General features: G+C 38.9%; 1 protein-coding gene across 1 annotated transcript; it reads left to right on the top strand.

Annotated features, from left to right (window-relative positions):
• Positions 1–2794: 2794 nt before the first annotated feature.
• On the top strand, positions 2795–6450 carry LOC141623322 (putative mediator of RNA polymerase II transcription subunit 26c). Its single transcript, XM_074439430.1, has 11 exons — positions 2795–2884; positions 3039–3107; positions 3197–3691; positions 4315–4383; positions 4492–4574; positions 4686–4762; positions 4900–4961; positions 5366–5399; positions 5487–5599; positions 5916–6000; positions 6142–6450. The coding sequence occupies exons 3-11, from the start codon at positions 3290–3292 to the stop codon at positions 6246–6248; spliced, it is 1032 nt and encodes a 343-aa protein (XP_074295531.1). The 5' UTR covers positions 2795–2884; positions 3039–3107; positions 3197–3289; the 3' UTR covers positions 6249–6450.
• The last annotated feature ends 8191 nt before the right edge of the window (positions 6451–14641 follow it).

Raw genomic sequence — 14641 nt, 5'->3', positions numbered from 1 at the left:
GCTACTTGCATATTCAAGTATTCAAAAGGAAGCCCACAGACTCTTACCCAGACCTCCGCAAACGGGAATCTGACTGTACGCGGCACTGTGTCACGAAACCACTTCGAAAAAACCATAACAGCTCCATCAATGGTTGCTTTCGTCCTCTGCAACAGGCCCTCCATGTCCTCTGCTTCAGTACAGTGGAACACATAGACCTCACCCATGCAAAAAGCAGTGACAACCCCCTTAGTGGTCCACTTCTTCCTGATCACGTCATTGATCAACTCCGCCTAAAAAAGACGATAGTCAACCAGGAAACCCAAAACACAACAGCTCCAGAAATCTCTAGACTATCCTAGTTCAGTAGGGTCAACATTGATGACCCCACCAGACCTAGGATATCTCCAAATATTAGCATGTAAAGAATTCATTGGATTGAACTCAGCTGATGGATGAGACTGTTGAGGACCCTGATGATCATACATGTTAGGATGCACATCATAACCAGACTCATTGTTCCCTTGATCATTACCCCCCAAAAGGATTCTCAATCTCCATCCTCTTATGCAAAAGATTGCTTGAATAACAACACTTAGTATTTTTGCTGGTACCAGTGTCTTGATTCTGTAGTTTGTGACGGGTTTTCTTTTTTGGATTGAGAAGATTAATAAAATGTGAAGATGAGTATGAAACTCCAACAGCCATACTCGTGGTTTAAATAGTGAAGTGTAGCAATTAAGAAAGACGCAAACGCGCTGGAATCCTCACCGTCGTTTCAATCAGCAGCTCACTAATCACCAATGAACGAACGAATAAGTTCTCGAGCTGACCAAATAAAAGAGCCTGCCAATTAAGGCAAGCTGAAATTAATGATGAAAGGGAATATGGAAGGATTTGGGGATAAAATCAGCTGAGAAAAATTTCTGACACGAAATTAGGGTTTCGGGCTCCAATTAATGCCCCCAATTCCAAATGATTACAGCCTTTAATAGGTTAGCTGAGAAAGACGAAAAGCAAAGGGAATATTAAGGGTTATAAATCATCCAATTAGCAGCAGATGCAATTTGGGGAAAAGAAAAAGGGGGTTGTAGAGAAAAAAAGGATATGATGATAGCTATAATAGGTGAGGTTGAAGCTCTTCAGGGAGAGGTACAGCTCTCTAGAAATTTAGAGAGAGTGTATAGAGTTAGTATATGGTGGATTTTGTGATGATTATTTGTGATTATATGAGGATTTTGACTAATTTGTTGCTTGGAGATTTAGAATGTGTGCGTAATGCGTATGAAGGGAGTGTGTTTGGGCTTTGAAATTCGTGTCGATGGGCATGTAAAGTAGGCTTGTTCAGCTGTTTGTGTCGAGGTGTGGGCTGTTGTTTGTGAGTTATTTTGCACGTGAATTTTGAAGGGTATTGGATTTGGGTTTGGGTTTGGTTTGGGTGTTGGGTATGCATAGGGGATATGGGTCATGAGGTAGTGGTGAGTCAGGCCAAAAACCGGGATTAAATTGGGCTTAGTTTTAAGCCAACCAATGCACGAAACGAAAGCGAGAAATGAAACGAGCTTGGAAATCGAATCTCGAAATAATGTAATGAATGTCAATAAAGTAAATTTGTTTTAAAAATGTTATTTTAAATATGTCACAATCGATTTGTCAAAAGTTAATTTGAAAAATAAATTTTAAATAATTGAAACAATTTTTAACAAATAAAATTCAAATAAAATAAATTATTTTATTCCGAATAGCTATTTTAACCGAACTCTATGGATTTCTTAATCGAATTTGAATCTTCTCATTCATGTTTACGTCCTATCATCGGGTGTTGGTTGAGAGTTATAAATATGAGAACCATACGATTATCTACAGAATCCTCACGTTGACTGAGGCTTGAGCAGGGTGAGAATCAAAGTAGACAGTCAAGTCAATCGAAGATCACAACTTAAGTGTATTCTGGGTTGTTTATAATCCCTTAGATATACGTTTAGCTGCTCACTAGCTATAAAACAGAGTCATACCTGAATCATCATCTCCAAATACTCTCACCCTACTCTCACCTCACCATTGCAATCCTCTTTGACTAGGAAAAACATAAAGACTAGGGGATCCAAGTCCAACTGTCTAAGTACTCCAATGTTATTCTCCAATTGCCTAGCCCACCTGCTCTCATAAGTTGATGAACACTCAATTGAGTTTTGAGCATCTCTCAAGTCTCCTCCACACACACACTGAATTGCTGACCTCGGGGTAGAGTAGAGCTAGCAAAAGTTGACTCGACCCAAAGAACTCGACTTGACCTGCTCAAAACCCGATCTGTTAGAACCCGAAAATTGGGTGAACCGAAATCAATCCGACCCGACCCGATAACCGCATTATTTTTTCCACCGCGAACCCCTACCCGTGTAACGTGACCAGATATTGACTTAACCCGATGGATGACCCGATAATGAACTAACTTAATAAAGATGTAAATGAGACCAAATTAACATTTATCTTAATTGTTTTCACTTAAAATTACAATTAATATACGTACACATTGTTTAAACATAAAATTAACCATCGAAAACTAAATACGTAATAAGATACAATATATGCAGATAATCTGACCCAGTATTGACCCGACCCGACTTGACTTGTCACCCGCTGATAACCTGACCCAAAGATGATCCGTATGAACCGTAACCGACCCAAACCCAACACTGACCAAACACAACCCGAATCCAATATAATTCGATCAACTTTAACCCCGACCCAAATAAGCCGATTGCCACTTCTACCTAGGGGCCATTCTCTTCACATTACCAAAAACCAACCAACCCAAAAGTAGAAGTGCATCAAAACATTCACCACTTCTCTTTTCTGAAAATTCCTTCATATTTATCTCCTCCTTTTTTTCTCTTCTTATGAGGTCAGCACAATTACTATCATCACATATCATAGATCATGTCATATAGTTTTCTCATTGATTATATCTCTCCCCACCATATGTTATACAATAATTAATTATACTGTACATATCTTATAATAACACCAACCAGGAATAAATAATGATATTTATGCAGATACCCATCAAGGGAAATAACTCCATTGTCATCTTATAGATATTAGTCTCAAAGTCAGATCTATTACATGTAAGCTGTAAATTTAATTGTGGTTTTTATGCAATAATTTAATATATTGTTTTTTTTTTTTAATCTGATGATTCTAATGTTTATTACAGGAGTATCTGATTCTGGGTTTGATAGATAAAGAAGAAATCTTTTCTGGGTTTGATTTAAGTTTGTGTGTGACTGTTTATAGAGTAATTTGGGTGATGGATTTAGATGATGTGAGAACAATTCTGTGGAATTCAGGGGTTGATATATGGGGTTTGATAGATTCTGCTATGAAGGTAGCTTCTTTAGATTTTGGTGACGAACTTATAGCTCATAGAGATAGTATTGTTGCCAAACTGTACACAAATTGCCCAAATTGTGATACTGAAACTAGAGTTAAAAACTCTAGTGGAAATGGGTTTATGCCCAATGCCACGGTAAATGCGGTTTTTGGGTCAGAGGAGGAGGAGGAGCATAAGGAGGAGGTGGCGGTGAAGGAGGAGGAGGAGCACCACCACAAGGAGTTGGAGCAAAGGGTTGTTGATGAAGATGATGAATTTGAGTATGATGAGGAAAAACGAATTTTTTCTATTAAAGAACAACTTGAAGATCCTAACCAGGTTGCTCTTTTGTTTATGTTCCTTCCTTTGTTTCATATTAGTATTGTTCTTCATGTTTGACTTTTCCTGTGTAAAACTTTGGTTTGTTTGGATACCAAAAAAGGAGGGAAATGGAGAGGGGGAAGGAGGGAAGGGAAAGGGAGGGAGAATGGGGATTGGATGTTTGACTAAAATTTCCCTCCAAATCTTTCCTATGGTGGAGAGATTTTGATTTGCCTTGGAGGAGCTGAAAATAAATCAGCTCAGGTAGAGAAAGTATTCCGTAATATCAAAATGCAAAAAAATAAAAATAAAAAAAGAACTTAAGGTTTGTTTTGGTGACCGTGTTAAATCGGGTGAGAAGAACATTAGTTGTTGTACAAAGTTTTCCCCAGTGTAAACCCACATTCCCGTTATGCGTACTGAATGCTCTGGTTGCAGAGCCTGGTAGGATAAAAGCACTCAGATCGTGGCTGTACCCCTGGAACTGTAATTTTACCGTTTAGTTATTTTTCACTTACTTTGACAGGGGTATATGAGGTAGTGGTTCAAGCTAAGTACATAACCCTTGGTATTATAGTCATAAAGGCCTAGGTGGTTTTGCGAAAAGATTGATTTTGTTTTTTTTGTTGTTGCAATTTTAGACTGATGATTCTCTAGTTGATTTGCTTCAAACTTTAGCTGATATGGATATTACCTTCAAAGCTCTCAAGGTTAGTATGTAGCTCTATATATAGTTGCATAAATGATCAAACTTTTTAGTCCTTTACAAAATGTACTTCGACAAGTCTTCTTTATATGTTGATTGATTGGTTTTGAAGGAAACTGATATCGGGAGGCACGTAAATCGATTGAGAAAGCACCCATTGAACGATGTTAGGCAATTAGTTAAACTACTCGTCAGGTTTTGTTCTGTTCAATTCCAAGTTTATTTTAAAACATCTTTATCAATTGAGAGCTTATATGTGGAGTGAGTTGTTGATTTGGATTGTTTTTATGTTTGTTTTTTTGGTAGGAAATGGAAGGATTTAGTTGATGAATGGGTTAGGTCAAATACAGCCGGTGGAGTTCATTCCTCTTCCAATCTCATTGGTCTTTTCTTCTTTCTTTTGGTTTCATTTTAAATTTAATTTATGTAATCATACTTATGTAATAGAAAAAAAATTGTTACTTGGCTCTGAATCAGTTTGGTTTCTTTGTAATGTACGAATGTAAATTAATGGCTTCAGCCGATGGAGATTCGCCACAGCAGAACATTTCCAAGAATCATCCGAGTGGTCATCACAATCAGGTATAATATTCTTTTGCTATGGCAGTACGGCCTAGGAAGAATATGAATATGCTTAAAACCTTTGGCCTTGCTTTCTTTAAGATTTCTTTGCAGTTCAAAAACTATAATTCATAACCTGAAGGGTCCCACAAATGGCGGGGTATTTTGGGGTGGGGGTAGGGGGTATATACACCTTTAACCTATGGCCGATGTTAAACTCTTCAACTACACTGGGAGGTTGTTTCCGTGTGATTTATAATTTAATTTTTTTCGAAATTTGCATTGCATGACCGCCGCTACATCACAATAAAAAGAGTAACAGTCAGTTTAATGAGCCCATTTTACTTTATTCCGTTATAGTATTTGCCCCCATTGGAAACGGAAATTGCTCTAAGATTTGTGCATTGGCATATATTTCTTTTCAGGTTCCTGATTTTGGCTACTCACCAAATCCGCACAGTAAGAATAGAACCTGATTCTCTAAATGCTTACAGTTGAAGGATAGTATAATTCTGTCTGATACTCTGTATATTTTTTTTTTTGCAGATGGAAGTTCCAGTTCAGATAAGTCGGAATATAAGCCTAAAGCTGTCCCGGCTCACACCCCTCCTCCACAAAGAGCCCCACCGGCTAAACAAACACCTGCTCTTCAACCCAATGTATACCTTCAAAATTCCAGTATTTCATATAGCGTTATGTTGGCATTTTTGCAGCTCAGCATTTCCGAAAATGTTAAATCTTATTTCCTGTACCATCTTAAAAATCATAAAATGGGTTTCTAGCCGATCAAACTTCAGTGATATGATCAAAATGTTTTCAACCAAAGATGTATTTCAACAAAAGAATGCTTTGAAATAGTTATAAATTCTAATTTGAGAACCCTGTTCCTCCATGAAATACTATCGTTTGCTGCCTACTGAATTTTTTTGTGTTATTTTGAAAATTTAATGATCCAACTCTGATTGGGATATTCAGAGGCAGAAACAAGTAGCAGCTGATCCCGAGAGGCTGGCTTCTGCTAGGAAGCGGCTTCAGGAGAACTATCAAGAAGCGCAAAATGGTTTGATACTTGAACCTTTATCAAAACAAACTGAAAAAAGATCCGAAATACTTGTTTTCAACTCAGAAAAGTTTTATGATTTTCTTTTGAATCTGATGTTTTTGGTTTTAATTTTGCAATTTCTGTTCATCTTTGTTGAAGCCAAAAAGCAACGAACAATGCAAGTGTTGGACATCCACGAGCTACCGAAGGGTAAGGCCAAGAATTCCTTCTTTGGAAGAAACAAAAGCGGTTTTCAGAGGCACTAGCGATAGGCGATAAACGACGTATATGAGATACAAACCCTCTTACAGTCCGAGCAGTCCCATAACAAACCGGGGTGAAATCATCAAAATCAAAAAACAAAGCTTGAAAGAAATGAATATGTATTTTCGCCTCCATTGGTCATGTTTGTTGTATGCTAATGCAAGATTAAAATAAACTGAATTATGAGGTTACATATTTAGGAAATTTCTTGGCAGTTTTTTAGAAGTTCTGTTCAATTTTGGCAGTAAAATGAAGGTCTTTGTAGACTTGGTAGTCTATGATGTGTAGATTTTGCACCGGGATGGTCAAGGTCTTCCCCAATTGAATGCTTTGGTGTGTGAGTATCATATTGCCCCAAGTTGTGTGAAAATGGTGATGGAATTAGGCGAGAATTGAATGTACAATTATGCTCCCCTATCGAGAGGTTAGTAACATGAATAGGTAGTTAGATCGATGTACAATTATACTCCGTATGGATTATGGATTATGGAATTAGGCGAGAATTGAATGTACAATTATACTCTGTATGGATTATGGATTAAAATGGAGCATATCTCAATTCTTTTTCTAAGTTGCATTCCACTTTTAGGTTAAGAGGCAAACAATTTGAGTTTAGAGCATTAATTTTTGTTTAAGACCGTCTTAACTTAGGATGTTTTTAACAATTGGTTAAAACGAAAGTGAAAATAAAAGGAGGTTATGGCCAATAAAAGGAGGTTATAGCCTGTAAGAGGTCTTTAATTAAAACGGTCTTAAACAAGTCCGTATCGAGTTAGAGAGCAGCCGAGCATGAGCATCAATCACTTTTTAGGCTGCAAATGGGAACTTGGCAACTCATACTACCTCACCTCGATCTAAACGCCATAGGTTGCAAATGGGTATTCCGGATAAAGTAAAACCCAAGCGGCAGCCTAAAACAAAACAAAGCATAACTCGTCGCAACGGGATTTCATCAGCTACTTGGTCTTTACTAAGCTGACCCATTCCGAATGTCCCGATCCGATAAGGCTGACCCGAGACCCGAAAATGACACGAACTTGCTTGGCCTGAATATGACCCGAAACCCGTACTAGACCCGACCCGATCCTTGACTAACCCAATATTGACCCGATTTGAGATGACCCGATCCGAAACGACCTGACCCATAATTGACCCGATCCAAAGTGACTTAAAAGTGACCCAAAATGACCCGAAACAACAAATACTAAGTCATATTAGTACTATATACATCAAAATAGAGTTCCGTTAGTTACAATTATCCCTATTAAAAAGTTAAATTTGCAAAATAGTAATCCGTATTTCTTAATCAAAATAGTACAAACTACAGATTTAATCATTAACCCGAAAGCCACCCGAACCAAAATGACCCATACCCGAAAGTGACTCGATCCGAAGTAACTCAACAACAGGTCACCAAAAATTGACCCGAAACCCGAAATGACCTAATTTCGATCCGACCTGACCCGAGACTCGAAGTGTCCCAAAAACCCGAATTGACCCGACCCCACCCGAACATGACCCAAGCTTCTTAACCCGTAACTGACCCGACTCGAAAATGACCCGATCCGAAACCACCAAACCCGAAAATGACCCCACAAAATATAACTCTAGTTGAACCGAAAAGATTTGTAATGGCTATTTCACTATTTTTTATTGACCCGAAAATGACCCGGCCCGAAATAACCCGACCCGCTAGAACCGAAAGAGACCCGACCAACAAACCCGAAACCCGAAATGACCCGTCCCGACCCGAATTAACCCGAAATCAATGAGAGACCCAAACTGGCCGGATCCCTTGACCCGTTTTGCCAAGTCTACCAGACCCAAACTTACCGATCCATTCCTAACCCGACTGATCATTTTGCCACCTCTACACTCAACCTCATAATCAAACCCACCAACCCCACCGCATTCTCACCCTTGCTGTCAGCCATGGCCATGGTTGGTCCCTCCGCCAAATGATATCAAAAATATATTTCTACAGGGTAATTTACCCGATTAGGTTTTTATGGTTCCACCTCCTGAATTCTCTAATTCTTAACACGTCATATACATTTGCAAATTAAATAAAACTATTTACTGTCTGAAACAAGCACCGCGTGCTTGGTACACCTAACTATGCAACACAAAATCTCATTATAGACGGCACATATCCGTCTATAACTAAAGAAATGTCAAATACAATACCACATTCCTAATAGGACAGGCAACAAGTGAGGTAGTGGGGGCCAAAAATATCACCACTTTCAAGCTATTTGACCCGTCTTTAGCTATATACGGATATATCTGTCTATAGCAAGACTAGCTGAACTATGCAATTATTTCTCATTGGTTTAGCAACTCAATCTACGACTCATCACTTTTCATTTACAAGTGCAATAACATCTGTCTTTTTGCTCTTGTTTATGCCGACGACATAATTATTACTAAACTAAATTAGACCGCAATTAACACTTTCATCACTGTTATCTCCAAGCCGTTTTCCTCAAGGATTTAGGAGCCCTATCTTACTTCCTTGGAGTGGAAGTCACTGTAACACCCCATACACCAAGGTGCCTTACTAAGACCACCTAATGCATGGAAGTTCTACCATCTCGGTTACCCGAGACAATGTATATCAAATTGACCATAAAAGAACATACTTAAATAAATGAGTTTAAGTGATTATATACTCAAAATCCCAAAACTGTAAAGTAAATACATCTGTCCCAAAATTATCGAACCAATTGAAAAGAAATATAAGTTCAAGACACAGCGGAAGACTTTAATGACTCGTGGTGACTCCATCCCAGCTATCCCTCGCGCAGTCCATCTCATACCTGCTCAATAACTGCTCACCATCCCCGAATGGATCACCATAGTTTTTAAAACAATTACTGGGGTCAGTTATTGATTACACAATACAAGATAAACAAAATAACAATACACATGATCATCCAACTCCGTCACATCTCCACACACCTAACTACATACTAAAGTGTGTAGTTCTGCCAGAATATTCATCGCAACAGATATTCCACACCGCCAGTGGGGGACTGCAGTGGTACCCACCAAATCCCCGCTCATCTATTCTGAGCAAAAACTCAAGTTCCTTAATGTGCACATCCCCTCTTGTGGCGGGTTCCACAAAGGGCGAATCAAGGGCGTGAAGCCACTCCCGCAAGTGACTCCACTCAGCCGAGGACGCGCCTCGCGAACCATAGACAAACACATCCAACCAACTATACAACAACAATTACCAAATACAATACCAATATGATAAAGATCAACAACAATCACAATCATCACGAATCAACTATCAAATACCATGTAATCAATAACCGAGTAGGGAAACCTTACCTGGAAAGGCAAATCACCAAGATCGTCACAAATCAGCTATTCAAAACTGCTCCTCTACGAAACCACCTCCTATAATCACACAATCATATAATTACTAACTAACAATCACCATACTCCCAAAATCCTTTAAAATACCCAATTAGGGTTCCAATCAAAAACAACGAAACGATATAAAAAATGTACAAGGATCTTACCCACAACACGACGGTCTCAACGGCGTAAAGAACACAACGATCCGACGATTCTAGCCCTTAGGATTTGATAGCAATGCGAAGAAGAAAGCAACGTAACTTGATTAACTCTTGAGAAGTTTTAGAAGAAGGTAAAAGTGAAAAAGAAACTGACGAAAGGCATTTATATATCTTTCTCGCATTGCTAACAAGACCCGGCAAAATAACCCGTAAAACCGACTTACTCGATCGAGTACGTCACTTACTCGATCGAGTGCCCCCTACTCGATCGATTAACCCACTTACTCGATCGAGTACCCATCAGCAGTACACTATTTCGAAAACGCAACTCACTTACTCGACAGAGTAAGCCTTACTCAATAGAGTACCCAACAGTACAGAAAACCGTAGTATTACAGTCTTCCCTCCTTAAAAATGAACTTCGTCCCCGAAGTTCAAACCCATACTCAAAAACAAACATACTAACTCAACCATGACACAACAACGCAACAAAGACTCAAAACAAAACCCCAATCCCAACTCAAACCGACTCAAAACAACTACTAACTGTACAAAAACTAACATAAAACCACACCAAAACCTTTTGCAATCATCTCCTACCCCCCCCCTAAAGAAGCATGGTTACGTCCCCGTAACCACATATACCTGCTCAAAAAGAGATGGATACCGCTCCCTTATAGCCTCTTTCGCCTCCCAAGTAGCTTCCTCAACCTCATGATTAGACCATAGAACCTTGAGCAACACCGTTTCCCCGGACCTAGTTTTCCGAACCTTGCGATCAAGAATCTGTTTTGGCACCTCAAGATAAGACAATGATTCATCCAGCTCGATGTTCTCCACCTCTAGCACATGGGAAGGATCACTCACATACTCCCGTAACTGAGACACATGGAACATATTATGCACCCGATACAAAGCTGGTGGTAAAGCTAACCGATAAGCAACCTCTCCCACACGATCCAAAATCTCATACGGTCCTATGGACTTCTGACTCAGCTTCCCTTTCTTACCAAACCACATAACCCCACGCATAGGAGATACTTTTAGAAGAACCGTATCCCCCACCTGAAACTCTATGTCACGACGATGTAAGTCTGCATGACTCTTTTGTCGATCCTAGGCCGCTTTCATCTTTTGTCTAATCACTTTCACATGATCTATCATCTCATGTACCATCTGTGGTCCTAAAACCACTGCCTTAGCTCTATCATCCCAGCAAATCGGACTCCTACACCTCCTCCCATACAAAGCCTCAAACGGTGCCATCCCAATACTCGTATGGTAGCTGTTGTAAGAAAGCTCGTAAAATATCTTCCAGAGTCTTGATAGTTCTCTCTGTCTGTCTATCTGTTGCAGGATGAAAAGCAGTACTCATCTTCAAGGTAGTTCCCATTAGCTCCTGCAACTCTTGCCAAAGCCGAGAAATAAACCTCGCATATCGATCTGACACAATGTCCTTAGGGACTTCATGTAATCTCACCACATGTTTCCTGTATCCATTAGCCAACTGAACCTTACTCCATGTATCTTTCATAGGAATAAAGTGAGCTGACTTAGTCAAACTGTCAACTATCACCCATATCATGTTATTATCCTGCTGGCTCCTTGGTAAACCCACTATAAAGTTCATAGAGATAGATTCCCATTTCCACCCAGGTACCTCAAGAGACTGAATCTTACCTTGTGGTCGTCGTTGCTCTCCTTTAACCCTCTGACATGGCAAACATCGAGCCTCGAACTCAGTTGTTTCCCTTTTCATCCCAGGCCACCAGAAAGACTTCTTCAAATCTCTATATAGCTTGTCACCACCTGGATGTACTGAATACGGTGTGCAATGAGCCTCTGTCATGATCACCTTTTTCAACTCCTCATCACTAGGAACACACCATCTCCCATCAAACCGAACACTCTCATCTGTATGAATAGAAAACCGAGACACTGTCCCTTTCTATACTCCAGCTCTCCACTCCCGAATCTTAGGATCAAGAGCCTACTTCTGGCGAATATCATCATAAAGATCTGGCTCCACTGTCAAGTCCCCTTTAGTATCCCCTTTTTGTATCACATGTTGTAGATACCTCATTTCTACACCTCCCGCAAACCACCCGGTGATGATTGGGCCGCATGTTTGGTACGCGGAACGATTTGTGACAGTTCGTAAGTTTATCGTCAAGTGATCGCTCAAACACTTGTGTCTACCTCTTAATTGTCATCTACGTGCCAATACGGTCGTTTTGGCAGTAATTAGAGTACATTTGGAGTCCGGGTCAAAAACCGTCTTCATTTTCTAAAACCGAGTCAGAATGTTCTGGAATGTTCCGGATATTTCTATTCCATATTTTGCAATCTTTTAATCTTTGGTAAAAAATTTCCCGTAATATTCACACAAAATATTAAGGAAAACAAGATTAATCCGTTATTCCATAACCAAAACACGGAAATCTTTCTTCCGCAGGAGGAAATCACTTGGGAAAGGACGCAGCAAGTGCTGCGCCTTTTCCAAGAGACGCAGTGTCTGTTGCGCCTCTTCCCAAGTCCTTTTCTGCGTATTTTTCGTATCATTTCATATCTTTTCGAGAATCACTTCCAAAGTTTCTCCGAAAAATCCTACTTACTCCGTGTGATTAGTATAAATAAAGACCTTCGGTCTCATATATTTCTCACGCGAGTGTCCGCCCTTCTCTTCTCCCTTTGCATTCTAGACCACGTTTTTACTTTTTGGCGTCTACGTGCTTGAACTTTCGACCACGTAAGCTCGGATCTTTCTGAGTACCAGCCTCGTTTTGCATGACTGACCAATTTGACCAACTCCACATCAATCAACTTTGATCAATCTTGTTCGTTTTCCTCCTAGAGGGAACTTTCGTCTACATTCGAGTTGAGCATCACTAAACGTTAACTTAGTTCATCTCGTTTCGTCAAACATGTAAGTCTGAGGGTGTAAATCCTTCTTTTGTTTATTGTTATTTATTTTTGTATTATAATTGTAAGATTTATGTCGAAAATACTCTTAAAACCGATTTGTAAAACCTTGTTTTAAACCCTTTTTACGGATTATCAGAAGACAACCGTCGAGAAAGGACGCAGCAACTGCTGCGCCTCTTCGAAGGGACGCAGTACCTACTGCGCCTCTTCGTGAGGCTGCCGCAGTTCCTGTTTCCTTTCTTCTTTCTTCGTCTTTTGTTCGTCTGTTTGTTTTATTTCGTCTTTGATTGTTCATTGTTCATTTACACAATAATTCTGTTCGAAATCTATATCTCATTACTTAACATATTCATATATGTGATGATTTAATTAAGTCATAAAATTAAACATTGATCTTATGCATGCAAACAATAATAAAAATAAGGAAGAAATCATCAACCCTTACATTGATATTTCGGATTTTCGGCACAAGTGAGTTCTCCTACTCACTTGTTCTTGAGCTCTCTAAATATTGGATGAACAAGGATTCAAGTGTAGAATCCCTCCCAAGGATTAATACCCAAGGTAATCTCTTAATAAAATTAATATTATTATCACTAGAACAATATTAATTTAAATAAAATTGACCAAAATATTATTTTTGTTCTCTTAAATTTCGGCTAAGAGAAGGGAGAAAAGGAAGGATTTTTATCTCTCTAAAATTCTTATTTTAGATGTATGTTTGAATGAATGATACACTAATCTTTTTAGTAGTGTATATTGTAAAAATTATGAAAGAAAAACCCATGGTTTTTCCTTCACAAAACCGGGTAGAGGGAGGGTTAAAGAGGGCCAATGCATGAGCAAGGTGCTCTTCACAAGAGGCACTAGGTTTGCATGGCTAGCTTTAGGCAAGAATGATTATGTTTACCACTTAGTTAATCAACATAATATTTTCCTAATACACCCCATTATTTCGGTCATATTAAGATAAAATGGATCCCATTTTAACTTTGTCAATTTGTCAATTTGTCACATGTCACATGTCATGTAAAATTGTTATGTATTTTTAACATATTAAAAATCAACGCATTAATAAAAATACGTCATATACAAAATGGACTTAGTAATTCATAATTACTTGTACCAAAATTTTTACCAATTATAAATCACAACATCTTGTATTTATAATTAATTATTCATTCAAATGCAATTGTTTCCTTAAACAATAATTTCATCTAAGTAATAAAACAATTCGATCACTTAGATCGTATCTTATTTAATCAAATTATAATGAGATACGCAAATATTACTTCCAAAATCGTCCGTCAATTTTAAGTAATTTAATTAACCCGTATCGTCATACGATCAATTAAATAATCAATTAAGAGTGTTACCCTTTAGGTATGACCTAAGGGGATCAACTGATCATCACCGTCGCACGACAGTAATGTCAAACTCTAGTCAGCCAATCATTACCGATATGTGTGGACCAGTTGACAGTAAAATATTACTTCCCAATTGTATTCTTTAAAATGAGACTTAAACATGTGATCATCATGATCGACAGTTGTGATCGCATTATTGTCGGAGGACACATATTCCAACAATCTCCCACTTGTCCTCGACAAGTGTGCGTCACCAATTCTCTTGTCCTATTACTATCTCCCACTCAATGCAAGGTGTCTTTCAGGTCGTACTTGCAAGTGATCATATCGAGAGTGGTTTCCTCGATCTGGAGAATAACTGATTGACCGGATTTATCTACCATAGATATCTTCCGAGCGTGGCCACGCATTTCTAGTTCATTACTCCTCGAGTGGCCCTGAGATATTGTTATAACCTTGACTAGGGGTGGACAATTCCTATTGCACTCATTCCCTTCGACTAGCCACATCCATCATAACCCAAAATATGCCCATTTGACCCCATTTACGAAGGTCGTAGTAACACAAATCAAA

This window comes from Silene latifolia, chromosome X (assembly GCF_048544455.1).
Source record: "Silene latifolia isolate original U9 population chromosome X, ASM4854445v1, whole genome shotgun sequence".
In the NCBI taxonomy this organism is placed as follows: domain Eukaryota; kingdom Viridiplantae; phylum Streptophyta; class Magnoliopsida; order Caryophyllales; family Caryophyllaceae; genus Silene; species Silene latifolia.
The sequence above is the reverse complement of the archived record's forward strand: the minus strand, read 5'-3'. Positions and strand labels throughout refer to the sequence as shown.